The following is a 24999-nucleotide window of genomic DNA, read 5'->3' as shown; positions in this document are numbered from 1 at the left end:
GATTGAGTCCAAGGGCCGGGCCTGGGGCCTCGGTGTCTGGGAACTTTGGAAGTTGTATCTTAGCATGCCCTGGCGGCTGGACGTCTGCGCAACTGCAGCGTTTCAGCTAGCTCTTGTTCTGGGGGCTGGAGCCGGCTGCAGACAGGTTGCAGACCCCAGGGACTTTCCGGGGGCGCTGACATCTGCAATGCGCCCCCCGCCCCTTGGTTAAACCCGCGCCAGGAGGGATCGATGGGCAAAGGGAATGGGAGAATGGGCCTCCAAGGTGCCCAGGTGAGCTCAGGCTCCGGGGAAGGTGGGGGAAATCATGGGACTTGTGATGATCACCAGGGGCAAGTTTACCTGCTGGCCCCACTTCCCAGCTGGGGACCTTGGTAACAAGCAGGAGCTCCTTCCTGACTGGCTTCGCATGTGTGTGAGATGGTTCTGTTTATTGACCACCTACTACGTGCTAGGCACTGAGCTAAGCGCCACATGTGCAGTCCCTCTGCCGATCTGCAGGGACTCCGAGCTGGGAACGCTTATCCCCATTTTACAGATGGGGCAGGCAAGGCTCTGCCAGAGGGTGCTGCTCTCCCAAGCTCCCACCACTAGCGAGGTGCAAATTGGACCCCAGAACTGGTGCTCTCGGGACATCCGTTCGCTGGACTGTGCCCGGGGGACAGGGCAGTGTGGCGGCCGGGTGGCCGGGACCCCTTCCTCTAGAAGGAAAGACTCAGAATCAAGGTCAGGGGTTCACAACAGGCTCCTCCCAGAAATACCGGAAGAACCAGCCTTGAAGGCAGGCTCTACCTTTAGCGCCATTTCGCAGGTGAGGGGGCTGAGGCCAAGGGAGAGGAGGCTCCTTGCTCAACCAAGTATAGCATGGGCACAGCTGGGACTCTTGCCATCTGGGTCTGACACCCACCTGCCCTCGCCTGGCCAGAAAAACGGAGCGCACCTGTGGCTCCCGTCATACCCTGCAAACGTGTGCAGGAGAGTCACCTGGGGAGCCTCCCTGGCCACTCCGGAGCCTGACTTGGTCTGCAGTAGGGGCTGTGTGTGTGTGTGTGTGTGTGTGTGTGTGTGTGTGTATTTCTGAGTGGGAGCGTGACAGAAGGGGGGACAGAGGATCCGAAGTGGGCTCTGTGCTGACAGATCCCATGAACCCTGAGATCGTGACCTGAGCCACAGTCAGATGCTCAAAGGACTGAGCCACCGAGGGGCTCCATCTTTTTTTTTTTTTTTTTTTTGCTTTTTAATGCTTAGCTTTTTTTTTTTTTTGAACTGGTAATATTACCTATCTGGCTCCAAAGTCAGAGGCCTGCCCCAGCCACCTGATCTTCCCTGAAAGGTGGCCACTGTTAACAGTTTCCTGTGTCTGGAGATTCTGTGCCAGCAGACATCTTTGCCGCCCCACCCCCTCCTTTCGTCCCTGAAGGTCTCTGTAGCCACTAGCCGGGCTGTGCCCCGTCTTTTCAAGGCCCCTTCTGCTGGGAAACCGGGTTGTTTCCAGTGTCTTGTTGTGGCTGACAACAGGTACACATCTCTGCCCGTGTGGCAGTGCAGGTGTGGGACCAGCCCCTGCAGGTCTCTGGGTCAAGGGGACGATGGCTCTTGAAAGCAGGTAGCCATCGGCGAGTTGCCGTCCACAGAGGTTTTGCACCCCAGGTGCCTCCCCAAAGTGTTGATAAAGTGGAACCCTTGGCGTTGGCCTTGAAGGCGTGGCCCTGGAAACAGCTGCATCAGCAGCACCTGAGAGCTTTTTAGAAGCAGACTCGGGGCCCCACCCAGCCCTGCTGAACCGGCACCAGCATCTGCGCGGGCCCACCTGCGGGTGCAGGTGAAGGATTGGGAGGCAGGGCTCTAAAAAACGGGGGGGGGGGGGGTCGCAGGGCAGATGTGAACCCGGACTTCCTCCTGGGGGGAGGGACAGGGCACGCTGTACCCTGACTGATCCGTGCGTCTGCCACAGTGCCTGTTCCTGAGAAATGTCTGGCGACGGGACAGAAGCCACCGTCAGCAGCAGCCCGGTGACAGCGGAAGAACCGGTACAGCAGGTGAGGGGGGGGCGGGGCCTGCTGGTAGCACGTGGAGGTCAACAGACCTCTTTCTGCGGGTACACCCCGGACACGTGTCTCACGGGTGGGGGCGGGGGCAGAACCGGAAACCCCAGAGGCTTGGGGGAGAGCAGGGCTCCGCCCCGAATCGCCCCTCATCCTGGGTTTGCCTGTTCCGGGCATTCCCTATAAATGGAGTCCTGCGATCTGAGACCCCTTCGTGTCTGGCTTCTCCCCCTGAGCGTCATGTTTTGGGGGCCGTACCCACATCGTGGGTCGTCCGTGCTTCGTTCTTTTCTTGAAGCCGAGGTAAAACGACACATAACAACGACGCAAATACTGTGAATTGTGCGCGGTTCAGCGGCGTTGAGTACACTGGCCATGTGCAAACCGCCACCGCCATCTAGTTCCGGAAGCTTTTCCTCACCCCAGATGCAAACGCCATCCCCGTTACCAGTCATTCCCATTACCTTGCCCTCCTCCCCAGCCCCTGGCCCCCACTAATCTCAGGTTCCCTATTCTGGACATTGCAGAGTGAATTTTATAAATTCACTTTCATAAATTCACTCTGCAATGTCCAGAATAGGGAACCTGAGATTTACCTTTTATGGTAAATTTAAGGTAATTTACCTATTACCTTTTATGTTAGGTACCTCATGAGTGAAATCCTGCAGGATTTGTCTTTCCGATTTCCTTCCTTTAAAAACTGTGTGTGTGTGTGTGTGTGTGTGTGTGTGTGTGTGTGTGTGTGGAGGGGGGGTGTGGCAGGGTCAGGGGTGGTGCAGAGCTAGTCACCGGGCTCCAACTCGCAAACCTCGAGATCATGACCTGAGCCGAAATCGAGTCGGATGCTTAACCTACTGAGCCGCCCCAGGTGCCCTCCTTGCTTTAAAAAAAAAATTTTTTTTTTAATGTTTATTTATTTTTGAGAGAGAGACAGAGACAGAGTGTGTGAGAGGCGGAGGGGCAGAGAGAGAAGGAGTCACAGAATCCGAAGCAGGCTCCAGGCTCTGGGCTGTCAGCACAGAGCCCAACTCGGGGCTCGAGCTCACGAACTGTGAGATCATGACCTGAGCCAAAATCAAGAGTCAGATGCTTAACCCACTGAGCCACCCAGGCATCCCTGATTTTTTTTTTTTTTTTTTTAAGTAAACTCTATTCCAAACACAGAGGTCGAATTCACGACCCCAAGATCAAGAGTCCCATGTTCTCCAGGAGCCAGCCAGGTGCCCTGAGACTATGAATTTTTTAAAACCTACCTTATACCATACTTTTTTTTTTTTTTTCTCTTTAATCCACTCACCAAATCATGGACATCTGGGTTGTTTCCACTTGGCCGTCAGGAATGCTGTGAACCTTCATGGGCGAGTCTTGTGTGGATGCGTGTGTCTTGTCCCTGGGGTAGATTCCTAAAAGCAGAGTTGCTGGATCACCCAGGAGATCGGTGATTAAGTCCTGAAGAGACCTCGTGGGTAAATCCTGGAGGCAGACGGTCTAAGGCCCAGAGTGGCCGCTGCCTGGTTTTGTGATCTTGGGTGACTTACTCAACCCCTCCGTGCCCCAGTTAACCCTTCTGTAAAATGGAATAACGTGCCCCACCTCCCGGGACTGGCGGTTAAGTGCGTTCAAACGCGAGTTCACACGGTGCCTGTGAGTCTCCTGCCGGTATCTTCACACGAGTGATCTTTGCAACTCCTACTGAACAGGAATGGATGCCCGCCCCCATGTTATGGGTGCGGAAACTGAGCCTCTGTCCCAGCAACTCAGTTCTGCTCCCGTAGGCTAAGAGCAGCCATATTCAATATGTAAATGAACAGGGGCGTGGCTGTGTGTCAATAAAACTTTATTTACAAAACCAGCCGGCAACGGAATATCAGCCACATAGAGGAATGGAGCACAACAGACACCTGTCACCATGTGGATGGATCCGGAGGATGCTGTGCACAGTGACAGAAGCCAGGCAGAAGGCCATGTCCTGTGTGACCCCACTCACGGGGGTCCCTAGAGGAGTCCTGTCACAGAGACAGAGTGTAGACGGTGGGAGCCGGGGCTGGAGGCAGGGAGTCCATATTTCGTGGGGACAGAGCCTCAGTTTGGGGACAAGTTCTGGAGACGGATGGCTGGGGGTGGCTGCATGACAGTGTGCGTGAGCTTGACGCCACTGAGCTGCGCACTTAGAAACGGTTAAGATGAGGGGCACCTAGTGGCCCAGTCGGTTAAGCGTCCAACTCTTGATTTCAGCTCAGGTCATGATTTCACAGTTCGTGGGTTCAAGCCCCATATGGGCTTCGTGATCACAGTGTGGATGGAGCCTGCTTGGGATTCTCTCTCTCCCTCTCCTCTGCCCCTCTCCTACTCATGTTCTCTCTCTCAAAATAAACTTTTTTAAAAATAAAAAAAAAAAACAAAAAACCCTAACACTGATACATGCTACCATATGGAGCACGGACCTTGAACACACGATGCTCAGGAAGGGAACCAGACAGGAGAGGCCCCACGGGGTGGGAGTCCACATGTGTGAAACGCCCAGAACAGGCTCATCCACAGACAGGAAGTGGATTCCTGGGTGCTGGGGGGGGGGGGGGGGGACAAGGAGTGACCATTCTGGGAGTGATGACAAAGTTCTAGAATTAGCTGCTATGGTTGTACGACCTTGTGAAAACCCTAAAACCCTCAGAATTGTGCTTGCTTTTTTTTTTTTAATATTTGTTTAAATTGCGTTTTTAAATGGTGGCATTAATGGTGTGTGAATTACTTCAATAGAGCTGTTAGGAAAAAACAGACAAGAATAAGAAAATCACAGGGCGCCTGGGTGGCTCAGTTAAGCGTCCAATTTCGGGCTCAGGTCATGATCTTGCGGTTCGGGAGTTCAAGCTGGGCGTCAGGCTCTGTGCTGACGGCTCAGACCCTGGAGCCTGCTTCGGATTCTATGTCTCCCTCTCTCTCTCTTCCTCCCCTGCTCACACTCTGTCTCTCGGTCTCTCTCTCAAAAATAAATTAAAAAAAAATTTTTTTTAATAAGAAAATCAGGTGTGGGCCCCCCACGGGCTGTAGCTTGCCGACCCCAGCCGCGCAGGGCTCTCGTCTCTGGTCACTGGCCCACAGTGGGTGTCAAGTGCACGTTCAAACAGATGAGGGGGAGGGGCTACGATAAACGAAGCCCAGAGCGGAAGGAACCCCCAGGCCCCGGCTGGTGCAATCACGTGGCCACAAAGCAAGCGCGGGCCGGGCCGTTTCCTGGCCGGGAGGGAGTTCGAAATTGCAGGGCACCCCAAGTCCCAGGCCCGGCCCCCTGAGTCGCCTGTCCCCGTAGCCGAGCGTGGTGGACCGCGTGGCCGGCATGCCCCTCATCAGCTCCACCTGCAACATGGTGTCGGCGGCCTACGCCTCCACCAAGGAGAGCCACCCCCACGTCAAGACCGTCTGCGACGCGGCCGAGAAAGGCGTGAAGACCCTCACGGCGGCCGCCATCAGCGGGGCCCAGCCCATCCTCTCCAAGCTGGAGCCCCAGAGTAAGCAGGGCCCGGCGAGCACGGAGCCTACCTCTTGGCTGTTGGGGGGGGGGGGGGGCGGGCGGGGGGGGGGGTCTGCCCCTCCCGGGCCCCGAGGGGCGTGCCCGCGCCCCAGTCTCGATTTCAGCCTCGCCCCGTCTCTTGCAGTCACGTCAGCCAGTGAGTACGCCCACAGGGGGCTGGACAAGCTGGAGGAGAATCTGCCCATCCTGCAGCAGCAGACGGAGAAGGTAACTGACCTCCGCCATCGGGAGCCCCAGGTGGGGGGGCGGGGGCTCAGCCGGGAGGGGGTCCCCCGGGGCACTGAGTGTGGGGTCCCATCTCAGCGAGAACAGACACACGCGACCACTTCCTCCCCGACCCCTCTTGGGTCTGTCCCCACCACCCTCACTGGAAGAATGCTCTGAACACCACCCAGCTCTGTTCAATCCCCCCCCCCCCCCCCCCCCCCCCCGCGCTGTGCCTCTCACCCTGCCTGGGGCAAAAACCGAGGCCGTCCTTACGGCCCACGCCGTCCCCCCGCCCCTGCCCTCATTGCCCACCTCCCTTGCCTCACGCCAGCCTCCGTACTCAGGGTTCAGTGACATCAGTACCCGCGGGCACCGGACACGGTGATAGAAACACAGTGCTTGCCCTTGTGGAACTTTCATTCAGGGGAGAGCCGGGGATGGGGGGGAAGCAAATACTGTGAACGCCTCCGTCTCCGTCCCACCCCGGGACCTTTGCACGTGCACTTCCTTCTTCATGAACCCGACTCTCAGGCCTCCGTTCTCATCCCACCCCTTCAGAGGCCTTCCCTTCTCTCTTAAAGAAGGTCCTTCTGGCTCAGCTCTGTCCAGAACCGTCTCTGATGTCCATGTTCGTTCTCTGCGCCGCGTCCCGTGTGGAAACCGCCAGCTGTATGTGGCTCCCGAGCCCTTGGGACGTTGGCCGGCGTGGCTGAGAAACTCAATCACTAATTTTAAATGGAAATGGCTGCAGGTGGCCAGCAGCCAGCATCGTTCTGGCACGCCCGCGCCGCTTTGCTGAGCTCTGAGTCACAACCCGCACAACGAGCTCCTTTAAAAGCCCACGGTTCAGTGGTTCGGGCGTATTCACACCGTGAATACGGTCGCCACCCATTTTAGAACATTCCATCACCCAGAAACCTCACGTCCCTTAGCCGTTATTCTTCCTGCCAAGCGCCCCGGCCCCCACGAGCCCCCTTCCCGTCCGTGGATGAGCCCGTTCTGGACGTGTCGCACACGGGGACTCACACACCTGTGTGGCCTCTCGTGTCTGGTTCCCTCTCTGAGCGGCGTGGGTTCGGGTCCGCCCGCGGGGGCGGCGGGGGTGGGCGCCTCGCTCCTGCTCGCGGCCGAGGGACGTGCACGTGCGCGGTGGACACGTTCATCTGTGGACGTGCGCGGTGGAGGCGCCTGAGGGACGTGCGCGTGCGCGGTGGACACGTTCCTTTGTGGACGTGCGCGTGCGCGGTGGACGAGTGCTTATTCCTGCCTCCGCCACGGACACGTAGGTCGTTCCCGCTTCTTGGCTGTAATAACACTGCGGTGCGCACTTGCGTACTTTAGTTTTTTTACGACATGAAATGTATTGTCTTTAACCGTTTCTAAGTGCACAGCTCCGGGGCATCAAGCGCGCTCACATTGTCCTGCAGCTCCCCTTGCCCCCCGCCGCCATCCGTCTCCAGAACTTTCCATCTCCCCAAACCGAGACGGTGTCCCCATCAAGCACGGACTCCCCACCCCCGGCTGCCACCATCCACTCTCTGACTCGGTGGACGGGACTCCTCTGGGGACCCCCTGTGCGTGGGGTCACGCAGGATGTGTCCTTCTGTGTCTGGCTTCTGTCCCTGCGCACAGTGGCTTCCGGGTCCATCCACATGGTGGCAGCTGGTAGGATGTCTTTTTAAGGCCGGACGAGATTCCAGTGTGTAGATGCACCACGTTTATTTTTTCACCTGTCAGTGGCTGGCTTCCACCTTTTGGCGATTGTGAGTCACGTGTCCAAGTTGCGTTGGCTTTTAAGTTTGCCGCCATCTGAACGGCTTTTTAGCTGCCGCTCCGTGTCCCCGAGTGGCGTAAGGGCACAGACTGCTTCTTGCTCTGTCTGGTGCCCATCATATAGCCTGGCACGTAGTGGACGTTCAGTCTCCGCTTTTGCCGTGTGGGACCATTAACAGGCTGGGCATTGAAGGTGGAAATTGCCCAGTTCACAGAAGAATGGAAAAATATTGCCATGAGCCACCTCCTAAGGGCTGGGCACTCGTGTCCTTCTGCTGGTGCCACATGAGGCCAACATTCCTTCCGTTTATAGAAGGGATGAGCTCAGGGTGACATTCTACGAGGCCATCCAACAGAGCCCCTCCCAGCTCTTGACTTAGAGGCACAGCGCTGTCCCTACTCCAGGCCCTATGAGGTCACCCCCTAACAGACACACACACACACCAGGAAATGGCAGCGTTCCCCGTTTCTATGGGATGTGGTGGTGTCACAGCTGGGGTTCGAACTTGGGCCGGCATGAGCTACGTGACCGCCCCCGCGGGCACCTTTCTCCACCCAAAAGAAACCAATTCTGGGGACCGAGGTGGCTCAGTCGGTTAAGCGTTCAACTTCAGCTCAGATCATGATCTCACGGTTCGTGAGTTCAAGCCCCATGTTGGGCTCTGTGCTGACCGCTCACAGCCCGGACCCTGCTTGGGATTCTGTGTCTCCCTCTCTCTCTGCCCCTCCCCCACTGGCACTCTGTCTCAAAAACAAACAAGAACTAATTCCCATGGACACGAGAGGTCTAGGTGTCTGGCAGGATGCCAACTTGAAAGAGTGGGAGTGGGAGTGGTTGGTTGTTAACTTTCCCGAGAGTTCTGTGCACATAGATCTGTTTAGATTCAAGAAGATCAACACTCGTTGATCCACAAATGCCCACCGCGTGCTGGACCCCCTTCTCCTCCAGGGATATACAAGCCTGGGGGAGGGGCAGAGAGAGAATGAGAGAGAGAGACAGAGACAGAGAGAGAGACACACACACAAGCCAAAGCAGGCTCCAAGCTCTGAGCTGTCAGTGCAGAGCCTAACGCAAGGCTCAAACCCACAAACTGTGAGATCGTGACCTGAGCTGAAGTCGGACACTTCACTGAGCCATCCAGGAGCCCCCTTAATTACCTCTTTAAATAGTCACATCCTGAGGTCTTCGGGATTAGGGTTCACACTGCGGCCCGTAACACTGTGGGTGAAAAAACAGAAGCACAGAGAGGTGGAGTGAGTTACCTGAGGCCACACAGCTAGGACCTATCAAGCCAGGATTCAACCCAGGCTCTGGAGCTCAGGATCTTCCCTGCCAGACTCAGTGTTGTCCCCTGTGCATTCACCCAGGAGGGGGCAGTCCTCCCTTTGACCTCCCCGGAGGTTGGGGCGCAGGGGTGGGGGGACCCAGGTATGAAGGGAGGACGGGGGTGCTGATGCCGGCCTGTGTTCCAGGTTCTGGCAGACACCAAGGAGCTGGTCTCGTCCAAGGTCTCGGGGGCCCGAGAAGCCGTGTCCAACACCGTGTCCAGCGCCAAGGACACAGTGGCCACCCGAGTGACGGAGGCGGTCGATGTGACCCGGGGCGCCGTGCGGACTGGTGTGGATGCCACCAAGTCTGTGGTGGCCAGTGGCGTCCAGTCGGTCATGGGCTCCCGGGTGGGCCAGGTGGTGCTGAGCGGGGTGGACACGATGCTGGGCAAGTCCGAGGAATGGATGGACAACCACCTGCCCATGACGGACGCTGAGCTGGGTGAGTGCGGCCCTGGGGCCCGGACCCCTCCCCAGACCTCCCCCCTCCTTGCGGCCACCTAGGGTGTGTCCCTCAGTGTCTCCTTGACTCTGCGGCCACCTGGACCAGGGCAGTGGCCTCCACCCTGGCCCCCGATGTCTGTTCTCTTTGAAGCAACCACCAGAGGGCCCCTGTGAGCACCGCAGTCAGGTGCTGACCTCTGCCCACAGCCTTTCAGGGCTCCCCCCTCCCCTCACTCATTCCACTCCGGCCATGCTTCCGCCCCAGGGCCCTTGCACCAGCTATCCCCTCTACTGGAAACGTCCAACCCCTAGACGTCAGGAAGGGTACTTCCTTTCTGCCTGCAGCTCTGTGCTTCAATGCCACCTTCCCAAGTGAAGCCTCTAAAGTTGCAGCCTCCCTCGTCCATACTGTGTCCTAAAACCTGCCCCCCGCCCCCTCCTCACTGGGCTTTGGTTTTTCTGCCTGGCACTTCTCATCACTTCCACGAAGCAGACGCTTCTGTCTTGGTCTTACTGCTGTGCCCCTTGTCTAGGACGGGGCCTGGTGCTCAGTAGGCATTCAAACCCAAGCGTAAAATCACTCTCCTCTGTCACTCCCCTCACCCCCGCCCCAGGCATTTATCTGTCCATTCAGATGTTCCTTGAGCACCTGCCTCCTGACTGTCTTTCAAGTCCTGGGGGATACATCAGTGCACAGAATTCTGCTCTCAAGGAACTCACTGTATAAAGTATAAAGTATAAGGAAGTCAGGTCAAAGGAGAGAATTCCAAGGGGAGGGTGGGGTAGGTGTTTCTGAACCGGTGAATGGAGGGAGGGAGGGAGCTGCATGGCTGTCAGGGCAGAGAGAGGTGTAGAAAACAAAGGTCCTGGGGCAGGACCTGCCTGGTGTGTTAGAGAAACAGGCAGAGTGGGCGAGGGAGAGAGGGGGAGCAGGGGAGGGCCAGGGGAGGGGACAGGGCAGGTCTGCAGGACCTTTGGGGGCGTGGGGAGGACTTGGGCTTTTACCCTGGGGAGGTGGGAGTCGTGGCGGGCTGTGGGCAGAGGAAGCGGAACTTGATTGGGTGCTCACGGGCGCCCCCTGGTGGCCGCTGCGGGGAGGACGGACGGGCGGGCGGTGCCGGTGAAAGCAGGAGCCCAGCAGATCCAGGGCAGGACTGAGGGTACCCTGCTGGTCCCTGGGGGCGTGATGGGGGCTAGGCCAGGCGGGAGCAGGAATGAAGACCGACAAGCGGGGGATGAAACTGTTGAGACAAAGCAGCCGGTCTTACCTGTGGTCCACAGTCCTCTTGTGGTCCTGTCCCCACATTCTGGGGACAGCCATCCTTTGGACATTCGTGTTTTGGTTTTTCATCCTTTGCACATTCGTGAAGGACTTTTGCCACACCGCGATGCGGACTCTGGTGCCCACGGCAGCGAGGGCCCATGGGGCTGCGTGTCGGTTAGACACCGTGCTCCATCCGACTTTGGCCGGAGACAGATGTCCTCAGACACTACCCAGCGTCCCCTGTGGGGCAGACTCACCTCCCAGGTGAGACGCCCTCCTTCACCTGTTCTGCAACATTCATGCAAAGGGAACCATGTGGTTCCCTGGTGGGTTAGCACCTCTGTTGACGATTGGAATTGCAAAACGTCACTATTCTAAGTGTCTCTTCTTTCTCTGTTAGCTGGGAAACTTCCCTGGGGAAAGTTCTCTGTTGCAGTGTTAATCACCCCGGGTACAGCTCGTGGAGGAAACACAGAGCGCGGGGCTAGCTGGCTGGAACGCGCAGACTTACGTGACATATTCCAATCCTACGCATTTGCTTTAGCAACATTTCACTTGTCCCATTGCTTTTGGCCAGTTGGAGACCCTCCTCGAGTTGGCTCTGCGTCTCCGTGATCCTCCCTGGGAATCCTCAGTGCAAAGTGGTAGTCGTTGGCTTTCTGGAGAAACTCGATGATTCAGGCGGGCTGGTCCCTCTCCTCCTCCCCTCTGCCAAGGGCACCTGCCAGCTCCACAGGGCCCTGCCAGCTGGCTCAGACGTGCTGGGATCCTGCCAGACATCCTGGCCTAAAACAGCAGAGCCCCATTCACTTCCAAGGGCAGCGCCCCAGGGCCCCTGGGGGCCACGGAGAAGTTCTGGACTGCAGTAGGGCAGGTTCAGAATGTTGCTAGTGTGGGTTAGTCTTTGCAACCCGCCTTGGGTGGGGGGATGGGAAGGTCTGTTTTTCTCGAAACGCGGGTCGTTTTCTCTGCCCGAGTGTCCCACGTGTATGCTTGCTGTTCTTTTTTTTTTTTAATGTTTGTTTATTTTAAGGTCGGGGGGGGGGGTGCAGAGGGAGAGGGGGAGAGAATCCCAAGCAGACCCCACTCTGTCAGTGCAGAGCCCAGCTTGGGGCTTGAACTCACAAACCGTGAGATCATGACCTGGGCCAAAATCAAGAGTCAGCTGCTTAATCGACTGAGCCCGCCCCCCCCCCCCCCCCCACCCCCAGGCACCCCTGCTGTTCATTTTTGAAATGTCATGAAATGACATTCTCCCCAGCCGACTCTATCAGACTGCCCCCAACTCCACATCTGGCCCACCACCTGCATTTGTAAATAAAGTTTTATTGGCACACAGCCACGCCCATCTGCGTCCAAGTTATCTGAGCCCTTCTGCAGGACAGCTGGAGAGCTGAGTAGTGCCATTGACCGTCTGGCCCCGTGCCAAAAAAGTTGATCCACCCCTGGATTAGAGTGTGTTCTTCTGGAATGTTTAGCGTTTGTAGAAACCGCTGAAATCCCCCGGTCGAAGGCTAACCTTGATTGAGCTGTGGGTCAACAGCAGCCTGTGGGATTTCCTTCCTTTACTTTCTGTCTCTTGTTGACGGCACAGTGCCTGGCCCGAAGGAGCGGCAAAAATACGTGGCTAAAATGGGGACCTCCCTTAATCAGGCTATTCCTGCCCCACCAGAGGTCATCCGTTGGGTTACCCTGGCCGTGTGTTCGTGCTCCCTGTGCTATTTATTTAACACCCTTCTTTAAATCAGCTTTTCAAGGTTCTTTTAGAAAGACGGGTATTATCACTTACTGAAAACAGAAAGCCAAATCATCTGCTATAAACCGCTAGCAAAAATCGCGAAATGCTCATTTGTGTGCCTTTTTTGACGCAGGTAGTTCAGATTCCACAATTCAGGCAGCTCTGACTCGGGTGGCCCTACAGAAGGGGAAACTGAGGCTGCGTGGCACAATCACTTCAGAGCAGGGGGTGGTAAACATTTTCTTAACCAGATCGGTAAATATGTTTGGCTTCGTGGGTCAGTCTCTGTTGCAACTACTTACGTCTGTTAGCACAGAAGATAGGTAAATGAACGGGCGTGACCGTGTGCCAATAAAACTTTGTTCCTAGGGACAAGTGGTATTTGGCCCGAGGGCCGGGGTTTGCAGACCCTCGTGCCCTTCCAAGGCCTCTTGATCTTGGGAACTGCGGTTCTCATCATGCCCATTTTGCAGATGGGGAAAAGCAAGGCGGGGGACCCCCTTCGCTCCAAGGCTCCCCAGCTTGCGAGGGGCACAACTTGGGCAGGTGCGTGCAGGCCCGAGGGCCGCACGCCGCAGCCCGAGCGGTACACGCGGCCGGGTCCCGGCCCTCACGGCGCCTCTCCTTCCTTCCTCCCTGCAGCCCGCCTCGCCACGTCCCTGGAGGGCTTCGACATCGCGTCGGTGCAGCAGCAGCGGCAGGAGCAGAGCTACTTCGTGCGTCTGGGCTCCCTCTCGGAGCGGCTGCGCCAGCGGGCCTACGCTCACTCTCTGGGCAAACTGCAGCTGACCCGGCAGCGGGCCCAGGAGGCCCTGCTGCAGCTGGCACAGGCGCTCAGCCTGGTGAGGCCCCGCCCCTGCCCCGGGGGCTCCGCCCACATCCCCCCCCCGCCCCCGCCCCGCCCCCCCCCCCCCCCGGCCCCCGCCACTTTGCGGTCACATCCTGCCCCTTCCTGCCAGGCTTTTTTCTATCTGTTCTCTAAGGAGCTAAATTCCTATTTCTCTCTCTCTTTCTCTCTCTCTCTCTCTCTCTCTCTCTCTCGCTCTTTGCTGAGCTTCCTGTACTGAGTGCTAGCTCCTCCCTCTTTTTTTATTTTTTCTTTTTCTGCAGAGAGAGAGGAGGGGAGGGGCAGAGAGAGAATCCCAAGCAGGTTCTGCACTGTCAGCTCAGAGCCACGAACTGAGCTGAAATCAAGAGTCAGACGCTTAACTGACTGAGCCACCCAGGCGCCCCCCCGCCTTTTTCTTTAATTTAAAAAATTTTTTTCTTCTTTTAGTGTTTATTTACTTTTGAGAGAGAAAGGGAGAGAGAGAGAGAGAGAGAGAGCATGAGCAGGGGAGGGACAGAGAGGGACAGAGACACAGACTCCCAAGCTGGCTCCAGGCTCTGAGCCGGCAGCACAGGGCCCGATGCGGGGCTTGAACTCACAAACCTCGAGATGACCTGAGCCGAAGTCAGATGCTTAAGCGACTGAGCCACCCAGGCGCCCCTCCCCCCTCTTTTTCTTCAATTTTTGATTGGGGTAAGATTGGCCACTCTTAACCATTTCCAAGCGCACAGCTCAGCGGCATCAGGCACGCTCACACTGTCGTGCACCTGCCCCCGCCATCCGTCTCCAGAACTTTCCATCTCCCTGGACCGAGACTCTGTCCCCATGAAGCACGGACTCCCCCCCCCCCCCCGGCTCCCACCGTCCACTCTCTGACTCGGTGGACGGGACTCCTCTGGGGACCCCCTGTGCCTGGGGTCACGCAGGACGTGTCCTGTGTCCGGCTCCTGTCACCGCGCACAGTGGCCTCCGGGTCCGTTCACACGGTGGCAGGCGGCAGGACGTCCTGAGTTTTTAAGGCTGAATAACATTCCATTGAAACAGTTTTCAAGGCTCTGCTACATTCCGTTGGCCAGAGCCCGTCTCGGGGCCGGGCCCAGTTACAAGGAGCAGCAGACGAAATGGGAGGAGGTGCAGGGAATGTGTGGTCCCTCCCTTTGCAGGCGGCACATATGGGCCCCTGTCGGTGATGAAACCACAGCGGGGAGAGCATACGTGAGCACAGTGTCCCGCTTTCCTCCCCTTCACAGACCACCTGCTCCCGGATAAAAGGACGACTCTGTGGGCCTCTCTCCGGACTCCTGCCTCTCCTGGGATGCGAGCATTGGCCAGGGGCTGGAGGCAGCCTCTCACTCTCTCTCTCTCCCCTCCCCTGCTCTAGATGGAAACCGTCAAGCACGGAGTCGATCAGAAGCTGATGGACGGTCAGGAGAAACTGCACCAGATGTGGCTCAGCTGGAACCAGAAGGAGCTCCGGGGCACCGAGGAGAACCCAGCCAAACCAGAGGTACCAGCGTGGGGTCCCTGTGGGATCCTTAGGGCCCTGACTTCCTTCCTTCTCCGCGCCTCTGTCGGATGGACCTACCTGCCTGGAAGGCTTTCCACAGCCTCTCCTGCCATTAACCACTTTTAGGACGTGACGGCACCTCTTCCAGGAAGCCCACCTTGATTTCCTCCTTTAGGTGTGGGTGTTGCTTTGAACTGCAGGACACTTGTGACGCCTCTCAACCTGCTGAACTCTAAACCCTGGCGTGTTTCCCTTCTCCTGTGTCCCAGCGCCAACGTGTCCGCTACGAATGGGGGGCGTCACTCAGCTGCGAGCAGGAGTGAGGCGCCCACACCTGCCGCCCCATGGACGGGCCCTGAACACCCGACGCTCAGGGAGGGAACCAGACACGAGAGGCCCCGCGGGGTGTGAGTCCACATGTGTGAAACACCCCGAACAGGCTCATCCACAGACGGGAAGGGGTTCAAGGCTGTCAGAGGCTTGGGGAGGGGGTCAGGACGGACTACTTCATGGGGAGGAGCCTTCTTTGGTGGGTGATGGAACGTTCTGGAGCTCCAGGCAGTGGTTGCACAACCTTGTGCATGTACTAACAACCACGGAACTATATACTTAAAAGGGTGCATTTTCTGGTCCGTGAGTTACATCCGTCTATAGAAGAAATTGAGTTGCTACATAAAGCACATAGTAAACCGTTCAAAAATGGCATTTGTGAAGATATCACCTGCTGTCTCTGCAGGTGCAAAATTGTTAGCATTCAGACCCAAACCACCTACCTCCGCCTCCCTCTCCCTTCTCCCCCCACCGCTGACCATGGCAACCGCGAGATGTGGGTGTTGACTCTGGTCGGCACCTCCCTGTCAGGTTCAAGTCTCCCGAGCGCTCTGATGGCGGGTTGGGGGCAAAGTCCTGCCTCCCAGCCTGCTCTCTTCCCCCCCCTGTGGTGGGGGCGGGGTGTTAAGGTCCCGACGCATTTACACTTCCGTCTCCCCCACCACACAGCTCCTGCCTGGAAAGTTCTTCCAGACGTCCTCTTAAAAAAAACCTGAAAAACGTCTTGAGATACAGCAGACGCTCTTTGTCCCCAGCACCCACGAACCCCCTTCCTGTCTGTGGATGAGCCTCTTCTGGCCGTTTCACATTCTGTGGGGCCTCCGGTGTCTGGTTCCCTCCCTGAGGGTCGTGTGTTCAGGGTCCGACTGCGGGGCAGCAGGGGTGGGCGCCTCGCTCCTGCTCGAGGCCCAGTGACGTTCCCCCGTGTGGGTTTTGTTTACCCGTTTACAAGTTGATGGGCTTCTGGACTGTCTCCACTTTTGCCTCCTGTGGATAACGTCCTGTGACCAGCCCCAGCCCGTGTATGGTCGCGTGTCTCCATTTCTCTTGGGGAGATACCTAGAAATGGAACGGATCGCTAGTCCTGTGGAAACTCTTAACGTTTTGAGGGACCACCGGACTGTCTTCCGAAGTGACTGTGCCTCTTTTTCACTTTGGGGTCTATGTCACATGGTTCAAAACTCAAATAGAGCTGGTATCCCAAACCACCGTGCTGGACGGGCTCGCCAAGGAAAGGTTTTCTGGAAGGTGGGCAGGAGAACCCCCACTTTGTCTCCCCGGGCTTTGGATCCCAAAACATGGTCCTGACTGTCCGCCCCTTCCCAGCAGGTGGAGTCCCAGACGCTTACCATGTTCCGCGACGTTGCCCAGCAGCTGCAGAACACCTGCGCCTCGCTGGGGTCCAGCATCCAGGGGCTGCCCTCCCACGTGAAGGACCAGGTTCAGCAGGCTCGCCACCAGGTGGAGGGCCTCCAGGCCACCTTTTCTGGCGTCCATTCCTTCCAGGACCTGTCCAGCACTATCCTGACGCAGAGCCGAGAGCAGGTGGCCAAGGCCCGAGAGGCCCTTGACCACATGGTTGAGTACGTGGCCCAGAACACGCCCATCATGTGGCTGGTGGGACCCTTTGCCCCGGGAGTCGCTGAGAAGGCCCCAGAGGAGAAGAAATAGGACAGTCAGAAGGGGGCTCGAGGGACCTAGTCTTTCCCTGAGGGGTCAGCACGAGCGCTGGACCCTTCGCCCCCTCGCCTCGCTTGGAACGTGTTTCTTCCCTTCCCCCCGGCCCATCTCAGCTACCACCTCGGGGAGCGCCCTCTGCCGCCTCGGAGGAAGCACTGCCTGCCTTCATCAGTCATTAGGGGGAGGTTTCCAGAAACAGATTTTTTTCTAGGAGGCCCCCAGGCCCCCTCCAAATTTTTTCTTCTTAGAAACAAAGGCTAGGTTTCTTACATCCCACCTGTGCCACATCAAGGCCCCGGGATATCCGCCTTTAGCTAACGGACTTGGACTTCTGGCTTGCAACGTGGCCCTTCTGGGGTGTGGGGTGGAGGCAGAACCGCTGAGACCCATTCCGGAGCGGGCGGGGGGGCGGGGGGCCCTGGGGCCTGCCCGGCCGCTCGCGGGTGCCTGGAGTGTCACCGTTGCCTTAATAAAGCTCACCTGCCGCTGAGTACAGGCTGTGTGCGCACGCGCATGCGTTCCCAGGAGCTGAGCGACGCGGGGTCCGCGGGTGGCCGCCTCGGCCCGCTTCCCTGCTCTGCTCGCGAGGATGGGAACAGGACAGGGCCAGATCCGGAGTGGGGCTCAGGGCTCTCGTCCAGCCCCTGGGACAGGAGAAGAGCAGGGCGGGAGGATCCTTCACCTCCCCCACCGCCGCCAGGCCGCGCGCTGCGGTGTGGGACGCTTAGGAGACCGAGCCACCCAGGCGCCACTAAAACCTGCCACTTTTTTTAGAGTAGACCTGAACCCTTCTCATCACGAGAAAGAAATCGTAGCTCCGGCAGACATTAACCTCTCGTGCTCGTTTTGCAATATACACACGTACCAAATCCCTACGTTCTACCCCTAAAACGGATACTGTGCTCTATGTCGATTGTATCTCAAATTTTCAAGAAGGTTAAACACGTTTGGGGGCAATACAAGAAAAAGAACATGCAAGTACAAATTCAAAATTAGACACAACGGGGGCGCCTGGGTGGCTCAGTCGGATGAGCGTCCGACTTTGGCTCAGGTCATGATCTCTTGATTCGTGAGTTCGAGCCCCGCATCGGGCTCTGTGCCGACAGCTCAGAGCCTGGAGCCTGTTTCGGATTCTGTGACTCCCTCTCTCTCTGCCTTTCCCCCGCTCATGCTCTGTCTCTCTCACTCTCAAACATGAATAAATGTTAAAAAAAAAAAAAAAAAAAAAAATTAGATACAACAGAAACCCTGCCTCTCAAACTTAATAATGAATACTTCCTACACGCAGTCCCCGTACAAAGTGACTATAGCAAAAGCACAAGCCCTCACCATCCAAAGAGCCGGGTGTTTGCTTGTGTGCTGGCCCGGCCCATGAGCTAAAGACAGTTTGCATTTTTCTTTAATTACCTAAGCAAGCTCTACCCCCAACATGGGGCTCCAACCCGTGACCCCAAGAGCACCCCAGCGCCTTACCCCCTGAGCCAGCCAGGCACCCCAGCATAGTTTACATTTTTAAAGCAAACAAAAATAAGCAACAGAGACCCTCTGTGGCCCGCAAAGCCTAAAATATTCACTCTCTGACCCTTTACAGGGGAAGCTTGCCAGGTGCGAGCTTGAGACCTTCCTGTTAACGTCTTACTGCTTAGAAGCGTTTCTCCCAGTACTTGAGAGCTGCGATGTGTTTTGCTGCAGTAACTTTACACATCACTGAGTCCCGCTTAGGAGACTAGGCCTAAGGGTGTCAGCACATCTCCAACAGAGGGTGATGATAGCAGGTTTGGGGGGGCAGGGAAGCGAATGATTGGTGCAGGAGCGACGGGTCCAACGTCCGTCCTCAAGCAAGACACAGGCGTGAGGAGAGGGACTTAGGGTCTCCAGCCCCACTAGAGAACTAAAATGACCCTGTATGCAAAGGCAGGACAACGTCACCTTCTCCTGGGGGCTCTGGCCTATGGACAAAGGTTTACAAACCCTTAAGAAAGCCTGGGTGGCTCAGTCGGCTGAATGTCCAATTTTTTGTTCTGGCTCAGGTCCCGAATGCAGGGTCATGGGATCAACCGACATCGGGCTCCGTGCTGAGCCTGCAGCCTGCTTAAGATTCTCTCCCTCTCGCTCTCCGTCTTCTTCCCCCTCCCCTCTTATGCTCTCTAAAAAAACCCAAAAAAGATTAAAGTCATTTGGGGGGTGCCTGGGTGGCCCCGTGGGTTGAGCACCCGACTCTCGACTTTGGCTCGGGTCATGATCTCACCACTCATGAGTTGGAACCCCACGTCAGGCTCTGCCCTGGTGGTGTGGAGCCTGCTTGGAGTTCTCTCGGTCTCTCTCGTTCTCCCTCTGTCGCTGCCCCTCCCCAGCTCGTGCTCTTTCTCAAAAAATAAACATAAAAAGTCATTTCTAAAAATAAAAAGCGGGGCGCCTGGGTGGCTCAGTCGGTTGAACGTCCGACTTCAGCTCAGGTCACGATCTCACAGTTCGTGAGTTCGAGCCCCGTGTCGGGCTCCGTGCTGACAGCTCAGAGCCTGGAGCCCGTTTCAGATTCTGTGTCTCCCTCTCTCTCTGCCCCTCCCCTGTTCATGCTCTGTCTCTCTCTGTCTCGAAAATAAAATAAAACGTTAAAAAAAAATAAAAAATAAATAAAAAGCCATCTGGGGCATCTCCCCTGTGTTCTATCACTCCTGTTCCTGAGTTTATACCCAAGCTCAGTGTGACCACATGTCCACACAAAGGCCCCCAAACGTTCATGGCTGCTTTATTCTCTTTTTTAAAAATGTTAATTGAGGAGCCCGGGTGGCTCAGTCAGTTGGGTGTCTGACTTCAGCTCAGGTCACGATCTCACTGGTTCCGCTCTGTGCTGACAGCTCGGAGCCTGGAGCCTGCTTCAGATTCTGTGGCTCCCTCTCTGTCTGCCCCTTCCCCGCTCATGCTCTGTCTCTCCCTCTCAAAAGTAAACATTAAAAAAAAATTCTTAATGTTTATTTTTGAGAGAGAGAGAGAGAGATTGCAAGCAGGGGAGGGGCAGATAGGGAGAGGGAGAATCCCAGGCAGGGTTGATGCTGTCAGCCCAGAACCTGACTTGGGGCCTGAACTCACGAACTGTGAGATCATGACCTGAGCTGAGATCAGGAGTCAGACGCTAAGCCAACTGAGCCACCCAGGTGACCCTGCCTTATTCTTAATAGCCCCAAACTGAAACAACCCAAGTTTACATCCAAAAGAGAAGAGGCAGATAAATTGGGAGAGACTCAGAATAGCGGAGGAATTGCACTTTGGGATGTTCAAGACAGGGCAAATCACAGTCAAGTCCAGAGAACAAAGGGAGGACTATTGCTTTACAGAAAAAAGGTGAAATACTATACAGCAAAGAACAAAGATAAATTACTGATATTCACAATATGAAAGTTAATAAAGGAGCGCCTTGCTGGCTCAGTTAGTGAAGAAGGGTGACTTTTGATCTTGGCGCGGTGAGTTCAAGCCCCACGTTGGGTGTGGAGGTTACTTTATTGATTAAAAGATTAAAAATACTTTAAATTGGCTGATTGAAATATTAAAAATAAATCAAGAAACACTTATTTTTAAAAAAAGAAAATAAAGAGGGGCGCCTGGGTGGCTCAGTCGGTTGAGCATCCGACTTCGGCTCAGGTCATGATCTCACAGTTCCTGAGTTCGAGCCCCGCATCGGGCTCTGTGCTGACGGCTCAGAGCCTGGAGCCTGCTTCGGATTCTGTGACTCCCTCTCTCTCTGCCCCTCCCCTGCTCATGCTCTGTCTCTCTCTCTGTCTCAAAAATAAATAAAATATTAAAAAAATTAAAAAGAAAAAGAAAAAAGAAAATAAAGAGAAACCTCATTTAGAATGGAGTCAGGAAGCCCCGAAAGGGGGAGCTCAGCTCTCACACGTAAACTTGGGGCAGGAGGAAGATTTTCTCCTGACCAGCAACAGCCCAGCCAATGAAAAACCACTGTAACTCAGCCAATAAGAAACCACCACAAGTCAGCCAATGAGAAATCACCATAACTCAGCCAATGAGAAGCCACCATAACTCAGCCAATGAGAAACCATCCTCTGCCTGAGCGCTACCTCTCCTGCGGGGGACTTTGCTTCAGAGTAGCTCCTCCCGGCTCCCTCCTTTTTATCTAGAGAGCAATAGTCCTCCCCTTCGTTCTCCGGCCTGGGCTGTGGTTTGCCCTGTCTTGCCCATCCCAGATTGCAATTCCTCCGCTATTCTGAATAAGCTCATTTTGCTGATAAAATAACCGGCTGTTTTATTTTTATTTTATTTTATTTTATTTTTTATTTTTATAAATTTTTTTTTAACATTTATTTATTTTTGAGACAGAGAGAGACAGAGCATGAACGGGGGAGGGGCAGAGAGAGGGAGACACAGAATCAGAAACAGGCTCCAGGCTCTGAGCGGTCAGCACAGAGCCCGACGCGGGGCTCGAACTCACGGACCGTGAGATCATGACCTGAGCCGAAGTCGGACGCTCAACCGACCGAGCCACCCAGGCGCCCCTGGGCTGTTTTATTTTTAAGGTGGAGTGCGGCAACATAGGTGAAGCTCACAGTCACCGTGTTGAGCAAAAGAAACCAGACACGAAAGGATCCATACTCGGAGTCCCCTTCGGTGACGTTTCGGAACACAGACTCAACTATGGCGACAGCGATCGGAGGAGGATTGCCCGCGGCGCTTGGGGGCATTCCAGGGGTTGGAAGCGACGTGTAGACACACGTCTTGATCTGGGTGTGGGCTGCAGGAAATGGGTACCCATGCAAAAGTCCTCTGAGCTGTCCGTTTAAGATTCACATGCTTTAGGGCCTATGAATTATCCTCCAACACAAATTAAGAAAGAGAAAGTAACATGCAGTGGTGGGGGGGGGGAGGGGGGAAATGAGCCCTTTCCCTTTCCGGTGGGAGTGTGAACCAGGAGCCTTAATTTGGAGAACAGTCGTGCAGGATTTAGTAAGAGCGAAAATGTATATTCTCCACGTCTGAGGAGAAGTCTCAGAAGTTCCCCTTCTCCACAGCTGCCCTAGAGAAACGCTGTCCACTAAGTCCCCGAAGCATCTCCAGGTTACAAGGGGGGGGGGGGGGGAAACTGAGGCACGTTTCAGAGAGTTCATCCTGGGCTCCATCCCACAGCTACGAAGTGTAAGAGTAAGGATTTGAACCCATTGCGAAGGCAGCCCCGGCATAGGGTTTACAACCACCACCACAGAAGGTTGCGATGCCTTTTTTCGGGAATAGTGGAAACAAACTGCGTGTCCAATGCCTGGGGACTCAGTAAGTTGTACTACAGTCACGTTTAGTGAGACCATAACACGCTCGGTCGGTTGAGCGTCCGGCTTCAGCCCAGGGCATGATCTCAAAGTTTGTGGGTTCGAGCCCCGCATCGGGCTCTGCGCTGACAGCTCAGAGCCTGGAGCCTGCTTCCGATTCTGTGTCTCCCTCTCTCTCTGCTCCTCCCCCGCTCATGCTCTGTCTCTCTCTCTCTCCCCTTCAAAAATAAATAAAAACATTAAAAAAAAAACTTTAGAATAAAAAGGAACAAGGTGGGGCTACCTACACTGGCTCAGAAAACTGTTGGACGGTCTGGCCTGGTCTGTAACGCTGACAATGTTTAGTATCCGGCCCTTTAGCAGGAAAACAAAGTTTGCTCACTTCTGGCCGGTGGGAATTAAAAAGCAAACCAAAGAGCATTAAATGTCACATTCATGGATACGTGTCTGTGTGTGCAAAAGTGAAAAGCTGAATGGGCACCCCGTGGAGGGCCCCGCCCCCACCAGAGCAGGAGGGAGAGAGATTGGATAGGCACAGGGCACCTCACCTCTTTTATGGAAAAGGGGAGGTGGGCAACTATACGGGTCTGTGGGTGGTCAGATTTACGCATCTGCAGCTCAGGGTTTCCCCTGGAAGCCTGGGTTACCCTCTCTGAGCCTCAGTTCTCTCACCTGTAAAATGGGCACATTCAAGTCCATCTGGGAGGATTATTTTAAGGCAAGGATCAGATGACCATCGAGAGGTGTTCGGTGTGGGGACAGGTACCTAATGAAACTCCAAAAATTGGTAAGAGTCGGGGGGGGTGGTGAGCACACAGTAGGTGCTCAATAAAATCCCTCCCCCGCCAGAGACTCACGCTAAGCAAGGCACCCTAGGTGGGGAGGAAATAGCATCCGTATAACTTCCATTTGATTCCCCTCCCATGACTCTTTACACGAACTTCGGCCTGGGGTCCACGGACCTCTTCAGAACCCCATGACGGAATTCATGAAGTCACGGAAAAAAAAATTCACAACTTTATTTCCACTGACTTTAACCGATATTCACCATTTCCTCAATTATGAATGAAGGCAACGGCAGGAGCTACGCCTTTGTCCCCAATAGAAAACCACAGAGATTTTCATATCAGATTGCATTGCCGCAAACAACTCGAAATACCGCGCTCATCACCACTGTAAACTCACTGGGGTTATTGGATCTTGTCAGTTAATGTGGGGGTAAGTAGAAAGGTATAGCCCTAAGCGTGTTTCGGTGGCGCTCTATTTCAAAAGTGTTTTAAAGTGATTATCTTACAAGTATTCAACACAATTTTTTTTTTTTTTTGAGAGAGCGAGAGAGCGTGCGAGCAGGGGAGAGGAGTAGAGGGAGAGACAGACAGACAGACAGACAGACTCTTACGCAGTCTGCATGCTCAGCGTGGAGCCCAACTCGGGACTCAATCCCATGACGCTGGCATCACGAACTGAGCGGAAATCAAGAGTAGGAGGTTCAACTGACTGAACCCCCCCCCCCAGACACCCCAAACACAATTATTTATTTTTTAAATTTATTTTTTAATGTTTATTTACTTTTGAGAAAGAGAGAGAGAGAGAGAGAGAGAGAGACAGCACGAGCACGCGTGCGCAAACAGGGGAGGGGCAGAGAGAGAGGGAGACACAGAGTCTCAATCAGGCTCCAGGCTCTGAGATGTCAGCACAGAGCCGGAGGCCAGTCCCGAACTCACACACCGTGAGATCATGACCTGAGCCAAAGTCGGGCGCTTAACCAACGGAGCCACAAACACAGGCGCCCCAAACACAATTTTTTTTTTAAATTGTGGTAAAATAGACTTAACATGAAATTTACCATCTGGCCACTCTTAGGTGCACAGCTCAGGGGTATTAAGCACGCTCACGCCGTTGTGCAACCACCCCCATCTCCAGAACTTTCCATCTTCCCAAACTGAACCTCTGTCCCCATGAAACACTGACTCTCCCCCCCCACCCCACCCCACCCCCGCCCGTGGCTCCCACCATCTACTTCCTGTTTCTATAAATTGAACTCCTCTAGGGACTTCCTACGAGTGGAATCAGACAAGATTTGTCCTTTTGTGTCTGGCTTGTTTCACTGAGCATAAGGTCCTTGTAGTGTCAGATTTCCTTCCTTTTTAATGCCGAATAATATTCCCGTGTGTGGACGAACCACATTTCCTTTACCCATTTAGTGATAATGGATCACGAAGTTGCTTTTTAAAAACATTTTCGTGAATATTTTTACTTGCAAAACACTCCTTGTAAACCTCTTGTGCTTTGATTTATGTACCTACCGATGGTGTTTTCAGAAGAGGCTCCGAGCGTCTCCACACTGACAAAGAAATCTGGTCAGAGGCATTATGATTTCCATTGGCCCTTCGTCCATTAAAGCAAATAAACAAAAATTATATTTTGCAACTGTGTTGGTTTAAAGACGACTATGACCCAGGATGGGACTATAGTCATTGTTTTTGTTTTTCTGATTTTAAAAGAAATGAAAACATTTTCGGTGGGGGAGGTGGCTGAGAGTACGATGGTCCCACATCTTAACTCTGCCCAATGGACATGTGGGCGCTGGGTCCGGGACCCCCTCAAAAAGGCTAGGACCCCTTACGAATGTTTAAATATCGTGTCCGCAGCTTCTAGAAAGGCCATCTGGCTGCTCTTTTCCCAGCCACCCGGGGATCCCCAACCCCACCCCCAGGGTGGCCAGGACCCCCCTTCCGCCCGATTTCGGGTAGGCCTCCGCCGATATCACTCCAGCCCCCTGTTTGCGGCAGTGGAAAGCGTTACCACTCGCCGAGATGATCCATTTTTGTGAACCGTGGTTACTTTCTCCCCAGACTGTGGGCGCCCCGAGGGCCAGGCTCAGTCCCTCTCGTGGTCCCCAGCGCCTGCGCCCGGGAGGTGCCCAAACTTGCCGAAGGCCACAGCCCGAGCGGGGTGGGGAGCGGGACCTCGCTGCGGGGTGTCTCGGGGACTTTCCCTGTCCCGCGGGAAAGCGTGACCTCACCTTCCTGCCAGGCTCCCTGCGGG

At 55.2% G+C, this 24999-nt stretch overlaps 1 protein-coding gene and 2 long non-coding RNA genes across 4 annotated transcripts in view; 1 reads left to right on the top strand and 2 right to left on the bottom strand.

Moving 5' to 3' along the window:
- The window catches only part of LOC122213801, an 18904-nt gene extending 12007 nt beyond the window's left edge, over positions 1-6897 (bottom strand). Inside the window, exons 1-2 of the long non-coding RNA XR_006199637.1 lie at positions 6812-6897; positions 3343-3448 (exon numbers count right to left, since the gene is read on the bottom strand). This is a non-coding gene — a long non-coding RNA (uncharacterized LOC122213801). The remainder of the gene's footprint in view (positions 1-3342; positions 3449-6811) is intronic.
- Positions 1-17740, top strand: part of PLIN3 (perilipin 3) — an 18515-nt gene extending 775 nt beyond the window's left edge. The window contains exons 2-8 of one of the 2 annotated variants that reach the window (XM_042928079.1): positions 1955-2039; positions 5353-5551; positions 5699-5781; positions 9028-9325; positions 12972-13171; positions 14540-14665; positions 16325-17740. In XM_042928079.1, the coding sequence (XP_042784013.1) occupies positions 1971-2039; positions 5353-5551; positions 5699-5781; positions 9028-9325; positions 12972-13171; positions 14540-14665; positions 16325-16666 (1317 nt within the window). In that variant the 5' untranslated portion in view covers positions 1955-1970 and the 3' untranslated portion in view covers positions 16667-17740. Of the gene's footprint in view, positions 1-1954; positions 2040-5352; positions 5552-5698; positions 5782-9027; positions 9326-12971; positions 13172-14539; positions 14666-16321 lie in introns of both variants that reach the window. The other variant, XM_042928078.1, reaches the window with a different exon arrangement.
- Positions 17257-24999, bottom strand: LOC122213802. The gene is made up of 3 exons (XR_006199638.1): positions 24977-24999; positions 24258-24339; positions 17257-17319 (listed from the first exon to the last, which is right to left on the bottom strand). It is a non-coding gene; the product is annotated as an uncharacterized LOC122213802 (long non-coding RNA).

The sequence above is a fragment of the Panthera leo genome, chromosome A2, assembly GCF_018350215.1.
Source record: "Panthera leo isolate Ple1 chromosome A2, P.leo_Ple1_pat1.1, whole genome shotgun sequence".
Taxonomy (NCBI): domain Eukaryota; kingdom Metazoa; phylum Chordata; class Mammalia; order Carnivora; family Felidae; genus Panthera; species Panthera leo.
This window is presented reverse-complemented; position numbering and strand designations above follow the sequence as displayed.